This window comes from Neofelis nebulosa, chromosome 17 (assembly GCF_028018385.1).
Source record: "Neofelis nebulosa isolate mNeoNeb1 chromosome 17, mNeoNeb1.pri, whole genome shotgun sequence".
Lineage (NCBI taxonomy): Eukaryota > Metazoa > Chordata > Mammalia > Carnivora > Felidae > Neofelis > Neofelis nebulosa.
Window position 1 is genome coordinate 51,088,700 of NC_080798.1, and position 16,593 is coordinate 51,105,292.

The 16,593-nt window shown below is 37.5% G+C and overlaps 1 protein-coding gene across 5 annotated transcripts in view; it reads left to right on the forward strand.

Annotated features, from left to right (window-relative positions):
- The window catches only part of CNTNAP4 (contactin associated protein family member 4), a 253,966-nt gene that overhangs the window by 191,812 nt on the left and 45,561 nt on the right, over window positions 1-16,593 (forward strand). For all 5 annotated transcript variants that reach the window (XM_058706376.1, XM_058706373.1, XM_058706374.1 and 2 more), the window contains 2 exons: window positions 204-360; window positions 5,224-5,351. In XM_058706376.1, coding sequence (XP_058562359.1) covers window positions 204-360; window positions 5,224-5,351 — 285 coding nt within the window. The remainder of the gene's footprint in view (window positions 1-203; window positions 361-5,223; window positions 5,352-16,593) is intronic.

Consider the following 16,593-nt stretch of genomic DNA (forward strand, 5'->3'; position numbering starts at 1 on the left):
AAGCTTAAATAATAAAATATATTTTTTAAAAGCTTTCTTAAGGAAATGCCATCAGTAGCAGTCTTTGGAATATCATTACATCAGACCAGCCTTTCTTTTCCTGCCTTCAGTCTTTTGACTGATTTGGGAAGGAAGGGAATGGACTGGCCTGGAAGGCTGTGGGGTCCAGAGCCGATGTCACACTTCTCGCATTTATCTTTCAGATGGACGCCCTCTGAGTTGGTGGGTTGGAAGAACCAATGAAACACAGACGTACTGGGGAGGTTCTTTGCCTGATCCTCAGAAGTGTACTTGTGGATTAGAAGGGAACTGCATTGATTCTCAGTATTACTGCAACTGTGACGCTGACCGGAATGAATGGTGATTTCCTTATGCAAAATAAAGTTGTTTTTATTTAATGTTTATTTATTTTTGAGGGAGAGAAAGAGAGAGAGGGAGGAGGAGGTCCAGAGAAAGAGAGAGAGGGAGGGAGAGACAAAATCCAAAGCAGGCTCCAGGTTCTGAGCTGTCAGCGCAGAGCCCGAGGCAGGGGTCAAACTCACGAACCGTGAGATCATGACCTGAGCCGAAGTCGGACGCATAACTGACTGAGCCACCCAGACACCCAGATATAAAGTTTATTGTTAGAAATGAATCACTCAGAACATACAGCAGAGAGAGGCAGATACTGAACAAATTAGTACAGTGAAGAAATTAGATAAAGGTATGTTTTGATGAAATGTGTTACAATCAGTTTGAATCCTAAATGTGAAGACCAGTACCTTTTTATTTGAGTTTTTTAGAAATGCACCACAAATCATTACATTTTATTTTTGTAATAGGATGAAATAGAGACATCTGTTTCATGTTTCCTCTTCATTGTAAGTCAATTATCATTCTTTTTAAAATTGAATGTAGGGGCGCCTGGGTGGCGCAGTCGGTTAAGCGGCCGACTTCAGCCAGGTCACGATCTCACGGTCCGTGAGTTCGAGCCCCGCGTCAGGCTCTGGGCTGATGGCTCAGAGCCTGGAGCCTGTTTCCGATTCTGTGTCTCCCTCTCTCTCTGCCCCTCCCCCGTTCATGCTCTGTCTCTCTCTGTCCCAAAAATAAATAAAAAACGTTGAAAAAAAAAATTTTTAAATTGAATGTGGTTAAGAATTCTATTATTTTCAAAATATATTTATAGCCATTAATTACTGAACCACAGTTCTTTAATAATCTACCTCTAAAACCTTTAAACATGTAAACTTAGAAAGTCTCACAGTTATTTGAACATGTAGCTCTTTAGTTGTTTTTAAGGACAAACCATGCCACAAAGAACTAATAGTCTATTTATCATACCTCAAAAAAGGAAATCTAAAACACTTAGGGATTTGAAAACTAAGGCTGAAATATTGTTTTAAGTAGAAGAGAAGCCTTATGTGTATGTTTGCCTTTGAAAATTTTGAAAAGATATTTAGTATATTTGAGACTAGAGTTGAAATATACATTGGTTTTATTTATTTGTGAAGTGAAAGGTTTTTAAATTTTCCTATTCGCATTTCAGCATTCCATATGTGTATCTTACATCACTAAGCACCTGGATCTGTACATAAGAATTATCTAAAAAAATTTTTTTAACACTTATTTATTTTTGTCAGAGAGAGTGCGAGTGGGAGAGGGGCGGAGAGGGAGGGAGACACAGAATCCGAAGCAGGCTCCAGGCTCTGAGCTGTCAGCACAGAGCCTGATGCGGGGCTCGAACCCATGAACCCGTGATACCATGACCTGAGCTGAACTCGGAGGCTCAACTAACTGAGCCAACCAGGTACCCCAAGAATTATTTTTAAAAGTACTAATAGTCAATTTGGCTGTAAATGTGATTGATTTGGTTACAGAATCTACATTAATTTCAGTAATCAGTCCGTTGTTAATTGAGCTCACGTTTTGAATTATGGAATACTCTGTGTATTTATTTGGCAAACATCAAGGCTACATTATATTTTAAAAAAGATTATTTTAGAATACTCTAAAAGGAGGTTTCTGCATGGAGTCACAATTATATTTTTAGTGTTACATGTTTCATAGAGTATTGTCTTTCTTGCTCAAACTCCAGTTTTTCAGAATATCTACCTCCTGTGGAGGGCACTCTTTTCCTCACTGCCTTCACACACACGCGTGCACACACACACACACACACACACACACACAAAATGCCTACACAATAATAGTGTGTCTTAAAGTGCAAATAAAATGTTAATAGCAGTGCTTACCAGGAAACATACCTAACCTAATCACCAAATTTCTCCAATGCCTCTGTAACATATTATTCGTCAAAAATAATTTTTAGGGGCACCTGGTGTGGCTCAGTCTGTCACGTGTCCAACTCGATTTCGGTTCAGGTCATGATCTCAGGGTTGTGGGATCGAGCCCCACGTTGGGCTCCGTGCTGGGTGTGAAGGCTACTGAAGATTCTCTCTCTCTCCCTCTCCCATCTGCCCCTCCCCACCCTGTGTGCTCTCTTTCTCTCTCGCTCAAAAAAAGTCATTTTTAAAAATAAGATTTTAAAATTTCTCGTATTAAATTCTGCTCCTGGTAAAGTAGCTTGCATGGAGCTAACCTTCCTTAGACACATTTATAATCTCTGGAAATATATTTAGAAAAGCACCTAGTTGAAGAAGGTGGAGAGCAGCCAAATGTAGGCAGAAACTGCCAAGGTTGGGGGACTTTGACCCTTGAAAGAAGGAATTCAAGTGGGTGAGATAGATGTTTATATTTTATATGCTTTTTCGCATGAGGGCACTCACCAAACCACGTGCCATGAGGTGGTGAGGACTCCAAGGGAATACTAGATTTTTTCGGCTCCAGGTATCAGAGGACAGAGTTTAGGGCTGCCAAAATGACTAAAAATTGAGGAGGGAGTGGAAATCCCAGAAAGAAGAAAACTACCTGGGCAGAGTTCACTCTGTCAACTCCCCTCAGGGCCCCGACTGCCCTGAACCGCATATGCACAGGGGAGGTTTCTGGGAATCAAGCAGAGAGCTACCCCTGGAAAACTGAACGAGCTCTAGGGACATTTCAGTGGCATTTCACTTGGACCTTGTGACTTGCTTTAAATAAATAGAATATGATCAAAGGGAGGAGAGTCACTTCTGAGATGGAGTCACAAAAAACTATGATTTCTGATTTCCTTGCAACTCTCTCTGCGACTCCTGTTTTGTTTTGTTTTTTTTAATTTTTTTAACGTTTATTTATTTTTGAGACAGAGAGAGACAGAGCATGAATGGGGGAGGGTCAGAGAGAGAAGGAGACACAGAATCTGAAACAGGCTCCAGGCTCTGAGCAGTCAGCACAGAGCCCGACGTGGGGCTCGAACTCACATACCGCGAGATCGTGACCTGAGCCGAAGTCGGACGCTTAACCGACTGAGCCACCCAGGCACCCCTGCGACTCCTGTTTTGATGAAGCAATCTGCCGTGTCGTGAGCTGTCCTGGGGAGAGGCTCATATGGCAAGGAATTGAAGGTGACCCTCAACCGACACCAGTGAAGAGCCAGGGCCCTCAGTCCATCCGCTGGCAAGGAGCAGACTACTGCCAACGACGAACCACATGAGTGAGCTTGGAAGCGGATCCTTCCCCTGTCAAGCACTGAGATGGCCGTAGTCCTTGCCAACACTCTCGTTGCAGCTGCGCAGGGGACTCGGAGCCAGACTCTCCTGTTGAGCTCTGCCCAGATTCTTGACACACGGAAACATAGATCATAAATGTTGTTTTAAGTCGTGAAGTTTTAGGCTAGTTTGTTCTGCCATGGTAGATCACTAATACAACATCAATGTACAGATTCCAGAAACTCAGAGGATCTGAAGCAGAATAAAAACAGAGAAGAACACACCTTGGTTTATTGTTCAAATTGCTGCTAAAAAAAAATGATAAAGATAAATATTGTAAAAGCAACAGCCAGGTTGGACAGATCTGGTGGAATGCATTCCATGCAGGAAAACAGAGAGATAGAAGGCTGACTCCTCATCAGAAGCACAGGTCAGAAGACAATGGAATGATCTCTTTAATGTGCTGAGAAAGAAAGCAATGTCAACCTAGAATTCTATACTAAATAAATAGATATTTCAAAACTGAAAGTGAAATAAAGTCCTTTTCAGATTAAGGAAATGCTGAATTTGTTCCCAACACAACTGCACTGTAACAGTATACTAACAGAAATGCTACAGGCTAAAGAGAAATAATACCAGACGAAAACTCATCTTCAGAAAGGAACGAAGAAGACTGGAAATCATGATTATGTCAGGAAATATAAAAGCCAGCATTTAAGTTCTTTTTTTTTTAATTAAAAAAGTAAATTAAAATTTACTGTTTAATTTTATTATAACATTTATAACACCTAGATTTAAACTATATTACAGCAGTAACACAAGGAGCAGGTGTGTGTGTGGTGGGGGTAGGGGGAGGTTAAGAATATTATCCTGTAGTAAGCTTCTGACATTTTATATTAAGTAATACAACATAAAATCTAAGTAAAGTGGATGAATTAAAGATGCATCATGTAAAGATCCATAAAGCAAACATTAAAAACTATAAACAGACATATAGCTCAAAAGTGAGTAAAAAATAAAATTGAATGCAAAGAATACGTAGTTAGCCAAGAGATTTAGGAAAGAGGGTGCAGAAATACAGGAAATCCTATGGGAAAAAATAAGCAACAAATAACAAAATGGTAGAACTAAGAACACAATATCAGTCATTATACTAAATATAATTATTTATTAATTTACTTGTTTTCTATTCTTTTTTGCTGTTGGATTATAATTGGTATACAGTATTATATTAATATGTATATTAATTATACAATAGTATATTGTATAATCGTTATACAATATTATATTAATATATACAATACATATTATATTATATTATATTATATTATATTATATTATATTATATTATATTATGCATCGTAGTGATTTGATACTTTTGTACATTATGAAGTGATTATCTCGCCATAACCATTCCACTGAAAAGGTAGAAAATGCTCAACTGAATTTCAGAATCACCAGCTATAGTCAATCTGCAGGAGACGCGAAAACGTGGCCGTATTTTCATACGCTTAAGTGAGCAATTGTTTCCTTGCTTTTTTGTGTGTGCAGATTTAGCTCAGAATACCTTGGCTTTGAAATGTAGTGAGGATTATTGCTTATTTTATAATTACAAATTGTAATTTTAAGGATTTTTGTTGTTGTTACTGTTTTTTAGGACCAATGACACTGGATTCCTTTCTTATAAAGAACACCTGCCAGTAAGGAAGATCGTGGTTACAGACACGGGCCGACCGCACTCAGAAGCAGCTTATAAACTGGGGCCTCTACTCTGCCGGGGAGACAGTAAGTGGTGGTGGCATTGTGCTGTAAACATATCTGGGGAAACCGATGTCACTGAGGACTCATGTTTCTGTCATAGAATAATTAATCAGACTTCTCTTGTGACGCCGCATGAGCAGTGTTTGAAGTCTTTCTTTCAGTCGGTCAACAAAGAACGTACCCTCATAAAGTTTAAAGCCCTGCGACAAAGGCTGTGACAGCAAGGCTTGTTCAGATCCCAAGAGAAAGAAACCACTAAGCATCTCAGTTTGATTGGTTGGTAAACACATCCCAGCATTCCTAAATTTCTACCTGCCATTATCTATATGGGAAAGCCTCAGTGCTGCATAAAAGTGTGGAGAATGTATGTGAGTTTTCTCCTGTTGGGCCCGTGGTGAAATCAAATGCCAGTTTCGGCAAACATATTTCAACTTTTGATCTCATTTTTGTTTCCAGTTTGTGTGTCCAACTCTAAATCAATGGGACACGCTGTTTTGTGTATTCAATGTATTCGCACTCTAAAGCAGAATTTTAAAATTCAAATATAGTTTCACAGAAAATATTTCTTTTCAGCAGGGATTGAAATGAGTATATGTATCCATACGTATGGAGACTGGTGCATTAATTGTTTGTGCCTTTAGTTATTTCCAGGACTTAAAACGGAAATGGGAAAAATATTTATTTACATTAAAAGTACACCCTAAAATAAAGTTTTATTCTAGGGGCTCGACAGAGGAAGAGACGATCTAACCACACAGTGGATTTATGGAGATACACAGCAGAAGTTGCTTAGTTAAAAAGCAAAAATGATACTGGCCTATAAAAATTTATATATACTTATAAAAAATGTCTCCCATTATACCTACTATCCCCAATCTTAAGCATCTCTACTTCCTGTTCTGCCAGTAGGCTCACACAATCACATGAAGAAGACATAGGATATTTCATGGAGAGAAAAATGATGTGCAAAGAGACGAGGTTGTAAACTCAGGACGCATCCAGGGAAGTACGATGATTTTGTGACTGCAGAGAAATTGTTCTACACCTCACACACAGTTTTCCCTGCTGGCTCTCATCTTAACCCTTCAGGGGCCTGGGCTGGCTTCCTCCCTCTCCCTTATTTCATTTGCCACAGTCCCCGGGAAGGTGTCTGCTTTGACTCACGTCACTACCACTGGCGCTGAGGGCTTCTTTCTCACAGACTTTCTGCCATGAACTTAAAACACACTGCACTTTTCACTGAAAAGTAGAGGTTTTCCATGCAAGGCAGTGTTTGCCCCTCGGTGGACATTTGGCAATACCTGAAGACACTTTTGACTGGTACAGTTGTCGGGGGGTTGAGTGCTACTGGCATCTAGAGGGAGAGGTCAGGAATACTGCTAAATATCCTATAATGTGCAAGACAGCCATCTGCAACAAGGAATGATCTGGTCCAAAATGTCAATAGTACTGAAGTTGAGAAACCACAGCGTTAAACTTTTCTGACCGTGGGGCTGCAGAGGGAGGAAAAACATTAGGAATAAGAATTTGCAAGCAATTTAAGTATTTAGAGACCTGCTAAATAATTTCTCACTTTTAAATGAAATAGTAATTGAGAGTTTCCTTGGCCTTCTTGCACATCTATTTTAGGCTTGAGGCTCATCCTCACATAACGTCACAGGACTGTTTTCTGCATGGGGGACTCGTTATTTTCTCAGTCAGAAGAGCAATGGCTACAGAACAATGGATGCCCCCGCCCTTTCTCTACATGGGAAATCTGCACCCCCGAAGGTGCAGTGCCTTAGGCACATTTATTTTTCTTTCCAAGTGAGATAGACTGGGTAGATATGGGACTTCTAGATATGGAATCATGCACACTGGGCCTGATAAGCAGAAGAAAGGTATGCAGACACTATCCTGAAGGCAGTAGTACCTGAATATTGAATAATTTAAGGCTAAGAAATAGCTTAATCTTCACAATCCAATTGAAAACATGAAGACCAGTTATAAATCTAAAGGCCAGCGAAGTGACCTTTGATGTAAGACAAGGAAAAATGATGAGGACTTGAACCAGGCAGTTGTTGGCATGGGACTTACGGGAGGGGCTCGGAGAAAGAGGTAAATTCGGCATGATCTGGATGGGAGTGGAGGCTGAAAGCGTGAAAGTGGAGGTTGAAAGATCTCTGACTTTGTGATCTAAGTAAAGCTGCTGTGACAGTAAGAATTCTAGTACCCTTCACTGAGACAAAGGCACTTTTAGATTTTCTTTGACAGAAAAACGGAAAAATGAGTATAAAAAAATAGACATTTTGGTTTTATCACACACATGAGAGATGTTGAAAGTTTTCTATCTAGCTATGTTTTTCTAGGAAAGAGGACAGAAGCCTTGAGAAGGCAGGACAAAGAAACAAAAATGACTCTGAGACCTATTGATACCAAATATGAGCTTGCCCCTAATTAATTGAGGTTGTCTTTTTCCAAGTCCTTCTTTGATTATTTTTTTAAATGTACGTGGTCCTGAAATTCCACGTGACTGCTGCCATTGTCGTTTGATACCAGAAGCACAGGTAACATTGTTAGGTGTTTGTCTTAAAGCACAACAGGTATGAACGATAAAGCTGCCTTTAACGTTGTGCTACAGACACAAAACTTAGTAAATACTATTGTCCTTACGAATTTATTTATTTATGAATATGGGAATAAATTTCTTGAAGATTTATGTGAAAAGTAAATGGCAGCATTTGACATCCTATTTATGATAAAAGCAGAGTAGGAACTGAAGAGAACATCCTCAGTGTTTTAAAAGGCATATATGGGGGCACCTGGGTGGTTCAGGCCATTAAGCATCTGACTCTTGATTTAGGCTCAGGTCCTGAGCTCATGGTCATGATCTCATGGTTGTGAGATTGAGCCCAGGCTCCACACTGGCCATGGAGCCTGCTTAAGATTCTCTCTCTCTCCCTCTGCCCCTCCCCTGTCTGCGCTCTCTCTCAAAAAAAGAAAAAAAAATTAAAGGCATCTATGAAGATCTGACAGCTAATATCATATTGAATAGCCAAGGACTTAAAATGCTTTCCCTCTGAGATCAGGATCAAGGCAAAGATGTCTGCTATCACCTGTCCGATTCAATATCATACTGTTGGTCCTAGCATATGCAATATGAAAAGGAATTCAAGGCATATAGATCAGAAAGGAAGATATAAAATGTTCCATTTATAAATGATACGGATTTCTAGGTAGGAAATCTGTAAGAACTTTTTTTTAAAGTGACTTTGGCAAGGTCACAGGATACAAGGTCAGTATTCAAAAATAAATTTCTGTATTTTCTTAATAAAAACTGTTAATTAAAATGTTAAAATACCTCTTATAGTAGCACCAAAAATATTAAATTCTTTGCCATAAATGTAACAAAATTACATAACACTGATGAGAAATCATTAAAGAAGAACTAAGTAAAAATATAATAGTTGTGGAATGAGAGCTATAATAGTTGTGGATTGAAAGATTTGATATTGTTAAGATGTCAGTTTTTCTAAAATTGATATACAGGTTCATTACAATCCCAATCAAAACCCATTAGGTGCTTTTCTTTTTCCCCTTCTTAGAAATTGGCAAGCTTCTTCTAAACTGTGTGCCAAAACACAAAGAAACTAGAATAACTAAAACATTGTGAGAAATAAAAACCAAGTTTGAGACTTAACACTTTTTAAGACACGTTACAAAACTGTAGAATTAAAGACAATGTGATATTGACATCAAGATAGAGAAATAGATTGATAAAACAGAACAGAGAGCCCAGAATATATACATTCAATTCATTTTTGAAAAAGCTGCCAGAGCAACTCAATGGAGAAAGGACAGTCCAATTTAAGACAGTGCTGGAATAATTACAAGGCATTTGAAAAAAAAACAAAAACAAACAAAAATCTCAACCCATTCTTCAAACTGTGTACAAAAAATAACTCAAAACTAATCGTATACTTAAATGTGAACCCACAAACTATAACCTTCTTTAAGAAAATATAGGAAAAAATCTTGGTGACTTTGAGTTAGGCATAGATTTCTTAAATACAACACCAAATGCATGATCCATAAAATTGTTAAAAATGGTAAATTAAATTTCATCGAATTTAAAAACTACTTTTAAAATGACATTGTTAAGAAAGTGAAAAGACAAGCCACAAACTGGGAGAAAATATTTACAAAATACATATCTGATAAAGCCTAGTGTCCAGGATATAGAAAGAACATTACTCTCACGGGTCAATAATAAAAAATATTCAGATTAAGACATGGGCAAAAGATTTGCACATTTATCAGAGAAAATATACAGATTTCAAAAAGCACATAAAAAGATTTTCAAGGGGCGCCTGGGTGGCTCAGTCGGTTACGTGTCCACCTTCGACTCAGGTCCTGATGATCTTGCGGTTTGTGAGTTTGAGCCCTGCGTCAGGCTCTGTGCTGACAGTTCAGAGCCTGGAGCCTGCTTTGGATTCTGTCTCCTTCTATCTCTGCCCCTGCCCCACTTGTGCTCTGTCTTTCTGTATCAAAAATAAGTAAATGTAAAATAATAATAAAAAAAGATTCTCAATATCCTCAGTCATTAGGAAAATGTAAAATAATACCATAAGGAGATATCAATATATAACTGTTAAAATTGATAAAATTTTTTAAAAAACAGACAGTATCAAATTCTGGTGAAGATTCAGAGTAACGGGAACTCTCATTGCTGGTGCAAATGTAAAATGCTACAGCCACTTTGGAAGATAGTTTGGCAGATTTTTTTGTTTTTGTTTTTTTATAGGTTAAGCACACATTTACCATATGATACAGCAATTCCATTCTTAGATATACAAGAGACATAAAAAAACCTGTATGTAAAGGTTTATACTGGCTCTATTCATAGTCTCCTAAAACTGGAACCCACCCAAATGTCCATCAACTAGTGAATGAATAAGTTTCCCATTTTACTGTGGTGTAGCCATTCTATACAACGGAATACTACTGAACATTAAAAAGAAATGGAGTATTGATACATGCAATAACGTGAATGAATCTCAAGCACTTTATGCTAAGTAAAAGAAGTCTTAAAATATATGCTGGATGATTCAGTGTCTAAGGTATTTTGGAAAAGGCAAAACCATGGGAACGAAAACAGGATTTCAATTGCCAACAGCTTCAAGGTGAGAGGAATTCTGCAAAGGGGAACAGATTAAGGACATGTTCTACATCTTGAGTGTGGTGGTGGTTTCATGGCTTTATGCATCTATCAAAATTGCTACACAAATAAAGGGTCATTTTTATTCATGTAAACTATCCTTCAATACATCTGACTCCAAAAAAAAAACCCTCAAAAAAAAAAAAAGACTAAATGTTAGTATGAACTAAATGCTCTTTTTTAAAGAGAATTTTTAGGTTTATAACAAAATTGAAAGGCAAGTACGGAGATTGCTTTATATCCCCTGCCCACACACATAGATAACCTCTCTTATTATCAACATCACTCACCAGAATGGTACATTATTTTTTTTAACCAAGGATGATAACTGAAAATTGGTTTATCTAAAGAATACCATAAAACTAGAAGACATTGATGAAAAAAATTGATAACACAAACAAATGAAAATATATACCATGCTCATGGATTGGAAGGATCAATATAATTAAAATCTCCATACTACCAAAGCAATATACAGATTCAGTGCAATCCCTATTATAATACCAATAGTATTTTTCACAGAACTAGAATAATTCTAAAAGTTGTATGAAACCACAAAAGACCCTGAATAGCCAAACCAATCTTGAGAAAGAAGAACAAAGTGGGAGGTGTCACACTCCCAGATTTCAAGTATACTACAAAGGTATAGTAATAAAAACAGTGTGGTACTGGTACAAAAATAGACACATAGATCAGTGGATCAGAATAGAGAGCCTGAAATAAATCCACACTTAATCTACAAGAAAGGAGGCAAGAATATACAATGGAGAAAAGACAACCCCTTCAACAAATGGTGCTGGGAAAACTGGAAAGCTACATGCAAAAGAATGAAACCTGACCACTTTCTTACACCATATACAAAATAAACTCAAAGTGGATTAAAGGCCTGAATGTGAGATATGAAACTATAAAACTCCTTAAACAAAACATAGGCAGTAATCTCTTGGACATCAGCTTTAGAAACATTTTTCTAGCTTTGTCTCCCCAGGTAAGGGAAACGAAAGCAAAAATAAACTAAAAAAGCTTTTGTACATCAAAGAAAACCATTAACAAAACAAAAAGGCAAGATACTGAATGGGAGAAGATATTTGCAGATGATATATTTGATAAGGGGTAATATCCAAAGTATATAATAATCTTCCACAACTCAATGCATAATCCAATTAAAATGGGCAGAGGACTGGAATAGGCATTTTCCTAAAGAAGATATAAAGAAGGTCAACAGACATATGAAAAGATGCTCAATATCATTAATCACGGAAATGAAAATCAAAACACAATGAGCTATCACCTTATACTTGTCAGAATTGTTAGTATCAAAAAGATAAGAAATAACAAGTGTTGGCCAGGAACTCTTGTTCACTGAACGAGTGTTCATTGAACTCTTGTACACCGTTGGTGGGAATGTACATTGGTTCAACCTGTGTACAACAGTATTGAGGCTCCTCAAAACATTAAAAATAGAGTTACCATTTGATCCAGCAATTCTGCTGCTGGGCATTTGCCTAAAGAAAATGAAAACAGTAATTTGAAAAGATATATGCATCCCTATGTTTATTGTAGCATTATTTACAATAGGCAAGATATAGAAGCAGCTTACATGTCCATCAGTAGATGAAGGGGTAAGGAAGAAGCAGTATATGTTAAGTATTATATATATAGTGTATATATGTCAGCCATGAAAAAGATGAGATCTTGCCACTTGCGACAACATGGATGGACCTAGAGGGTATTGTGCTAAGTGAAATAAGTCAGCCTGAGATAGACAAACACCATATGATTTCAGTCGTATGTGGAATCTAAAAACCAAAACAAAACAAAACAGAAGCAGACCCATAAATACAGGGAACAAAATCGTGGTTGCCAGAGGGGCAGAGGTGGGCGATGGGTGAAATGGTTAAAGGGGATTTGGAGGACCAGACTTCTAATTATGGAATGAATAAATCAGGGGAACAAAAGGGACGGAATAGGGAATATAGTCACTGGTATTGTAGGATTGTTGCATGGCGACAGATGGTAGCTACACTTGTGGTGAACACAGCGTAACATATACGGTTGTCGAATCTCTATGTCATACTCCTGAAACTCATGTAACACTGTATGTCAACTGTACTTCAATTAAAAAAAATACCAGAAATAAATTCATAAAACAGCCAAGGTTTTAGTAACACGGTTGTCCTCTAGGACACTCATAGAATCCTGCTGAACATGTTTCTAACTTTTATTAACTGTAGAAGCAAAAGAGTCAAAGGAAAGAATTATGGGAAAACATCTGGGTTTACTGGTTAATAGGTTGTAATTAGTCAGAGGGCTTACTCGTATACTTTCCTTTCTCCCAGAAGCAGTGGGAACATCCTCATTTTGAGGTTCCATCCAAAGTCTTCTTGACTGGTAATCCCTCAACTTTGGCATGCATAAAAATTAACTGGAGAGCATGCCCACTGTGCTTACACTGTCTTCAGAACTCTCCCCAAATGCTAACGAGAAAGAGTGGATATCCAGTATTGACACACAGGTCAGGAGGACATCTACAGAGACCTTTCCCTACTTCTGCAGGTCCTGTGGCAGAGGGAAAACTCATGGACCTCTGATGGCATCTGGCTTCACTGCCTTTTCATTTCCTTTCCTTCATCTGCAAAATCTCCCCAAGCGAAACATTTACTGGAACTTTCCACACTCAGTGAAGACTTCAGTAGGTCTCTAGAGGACTTGGCCTTATACTTTCAAAGAATATTGAACAAATTACAGAGATATATTTTCATACTGGCTTTTAATTACTTTTGAGCCTCTCAAGAGCAGATCCATTGCTCATTTATTATTGTGTTCCTGGCACCTAGTCCATTACCTGTTACATGAAAGATAATCAATAAATAGCAGTTTGTGAAAGAATGAGAAAGATCCGTCATATATGGCTCAAGAAACCTATAACTTTGAATTATTTGAAAGAGACAGGAATCGGGTTTTGATGTATCCGCAATTAAATGATGTGCAAATATATACTTTGAATGAAAAGAGTTTAGCTTTTATTGAAAGATGTATTCCAATTGAAAAATCACATAGTGCATGGAGTATCTAGTTCCGTCTGAACCATTTTTCATCAATACACTTGGACTTGGGCAGTGAAAGTGCTTTCAAATGAATATATGATTTTACTTAATATTAATAATTTTGATTTTTACTCTTCTAATAATCCAGCACCTTTATAAAACTGAAATACTTTCTACTTGTTGGAGAAAAAAATATTTTGTCCATTTTGTTTGTTTTCTGTTCTTTTGAGATGACTTCTATTACTCACTAGTAGTTAACGCTCAAGCAGCTTCACAAATATGAGGGAACATTCTCTCTAATGCTTTCAAAAGATTTCCCCTTTTCTGAGACCAGGAATCCTGATAATTCTCAAGACTGCAATAATATCCTCTTGTGATAATTTTATATACATGGATACCTTTATTTATAGTTTTAATATTAACTATTAGTGACTTAATTGATATAGGCATTATAAAATTTTAAGGTATCCAGAAATGTATAAATGTCAAAGAAAAGAGTATAGTAATAACCAAGAGTCACACAGCTCAGAAATAATGATTCACATCAGTGAATATTATTCCAGACATTGCTAGATATTCCCAGAGCAGGGTTTCCCAGCTTTGGCAATCCCAACATCGGGCTGTTATGATTGGGGGCTGTCCTGTGTATTGCTGAACACGTAGCAGTATCCCTGGTCTCAATCCACTTGTAGCACTTTTCCCCTAGTTGTGACAACCAAATATGTCTCCAGAAATTTTCAGATGTCCCCTGGGGGCAAAACCTTCTCATGTTGAGAGAAGCACTACTCTAGACAGAAAAATAGAAACAGAGATTGAGAAATAAGTTTGCAAAACTTTATTAATGGAAATCGACAGAGAAAGAAGAAAACCAAATTGAAGCCAAGGGAATTGCTTTACATTATTTATATATCTCATAAATATATGTTCAACTTCAATGATCCCACTAAACCTTAAAAAAAGATTATGAAAATTTAAAACATTACAGAGTCACTAGGCTTTATGTTAAACTCATTTTTAAATTTTATACAGTATTGATCTATTGTGAAAAATGGGAAAAGTAACTCATTTGTCCTCTCCTCTTCTTTTTCTCCCCCACCTCTCCTTTTTTGCTAATTTTGCTGTTATTTGTATAGTTGTTTATTTCTTTTTTTTTTTTTTTTAATTTTTTTTAACGTTTATTTATTTTTGAGACAGAGAGAGACAGAGCATGAAGGGGGGAGGGTCAGAGAGAGGGAGACACAGAATCCGAAACAGGCTCCAGGCTCCGAGCTGTCAGCACAGAGCCCGACGCGGGGCTCGAACTCACGGACCGTGAGATCGTGACCTGAGCCGAAGTCGGCCGCTCAACCGACTGAGCCACCCAGGCGCCCCTATAGTTGTTTATTTCTTAATGCTAACTGCTAGTCTATCATCAGAGCCTCTCTATTCTTGAATGTTTTTTTATTTTGATTTGTTTCTTCTTGGACTGCGTTGTCAGGTAGCTGATGTTTTCTGTTTTCCTCCAGAAAGACTCTTGAGTGTTGCATTTCTTGAGTATGCACGTGCTTGGGAATATTTGTTGCCTCAGAACTCTAAAATAAACTTTTCAAGTTTAACTTTATATTATTTTTTTGGTAACAGCTTTAGTGAGAAATAATTCACATGCCCTACAATTCACCCATTTAAAGTGTACAGTCTGATCATATTTTAATATATTGGATCATTTCGGTACATTATAGAGTTATGCAGCCATCACCACAACCCAACCAATTTTGGAACATTTTCATCACCCCAAAAAGAAACCTGTAGCCACTGATCAGACAGTCCCTGTTTCCCTCCTGCGCTGACTCCAACCCTAGTCAACAACATTTAGATGCAAACACAAGAGTATGTGGTCTTCGTGACTGGCTGTTTTCACTTAGCATGATATTGTCAAGGCTTATCCATGTTGTACTGTGTATCAACACTTCATTAATATTTATGACCAGATAATGTTCCATTGTATGGATAGATGACATTTTGTTTACCCATTAATCGGTTGACAGACGTGTGGGTTGCTTCCACTTTTTGGCTATTATAAATAATGCTATACATGAACATCCATGTATGAGGTTTTTTCTGGATACATGTTTTAATTTATCTTGAGTATATTTCTAGGAATAGAACTTCTGGGGTGTAAGGTAACGCTACATTTGAACTTTTTATTTATTTATCTTTCTTAATTTTTCTAATGTTTATTTATTTATTTTGAGAGAGACACACACACACACACACACACAATGTGAGTGGGGCAGGGGCAGAGAGAGAGGAGAGAGAGAGAGAATCCCAGTCAGGCTCCACACTGTCAGTGCAGAGCCCAATGTGGGACTCGAACTCATGAAACCATGAGATCATGACCTGAGCTGAGATAACAAGTCGGACACTTAACCACCTGAGCCACTCAGTCACCCCTTCAACTTTTTAGAAACTGATGTAACATTTTAGTGGGTCGCACTTTGTGACTCACCATTTGTACATATTATCCTACTTTTGTCTGCGCTGAGACATGCGGTCATCCTGTCCTTCCACACCTTTTCCGGATAGCTTTTGGCTGATATTTCATTACAAAGTAGGCTTTTATTTTTATTGTTCCTCAAAAGGGTTTGTGCATGCTTTATTCTCAGATTTCTTTCAAATATGAGAATGTCTGCCTATTGCTTTAACACACAAAAAATTAGGCTGGATACGTTTTCTTTCTCTCAGAAATTTGTGGAGAGTGCTTCTTTGTCTTCTGGTATTGAATCTTGCTGTATTCTGAAGCCAAACTTATTTTTTCACCTTCTAGAGGATTGGCTTTTTCTGACCAAATACGTTAATATTCTGTCCTCAAGGTCAGTAACTTAACAAGGATGCATCTCAGTGTTACGCTTTGGCATTAATTCTCCCTCAAGTTGAATGTCATATGCTAAACTATAGAAAGTGTATATTTTTTAAACTGTTTGGTGTTGCAAACATGATCTAAATTTCTGCTCTGAGTTCATTAATCTGAACAAAGTAGTTTTTT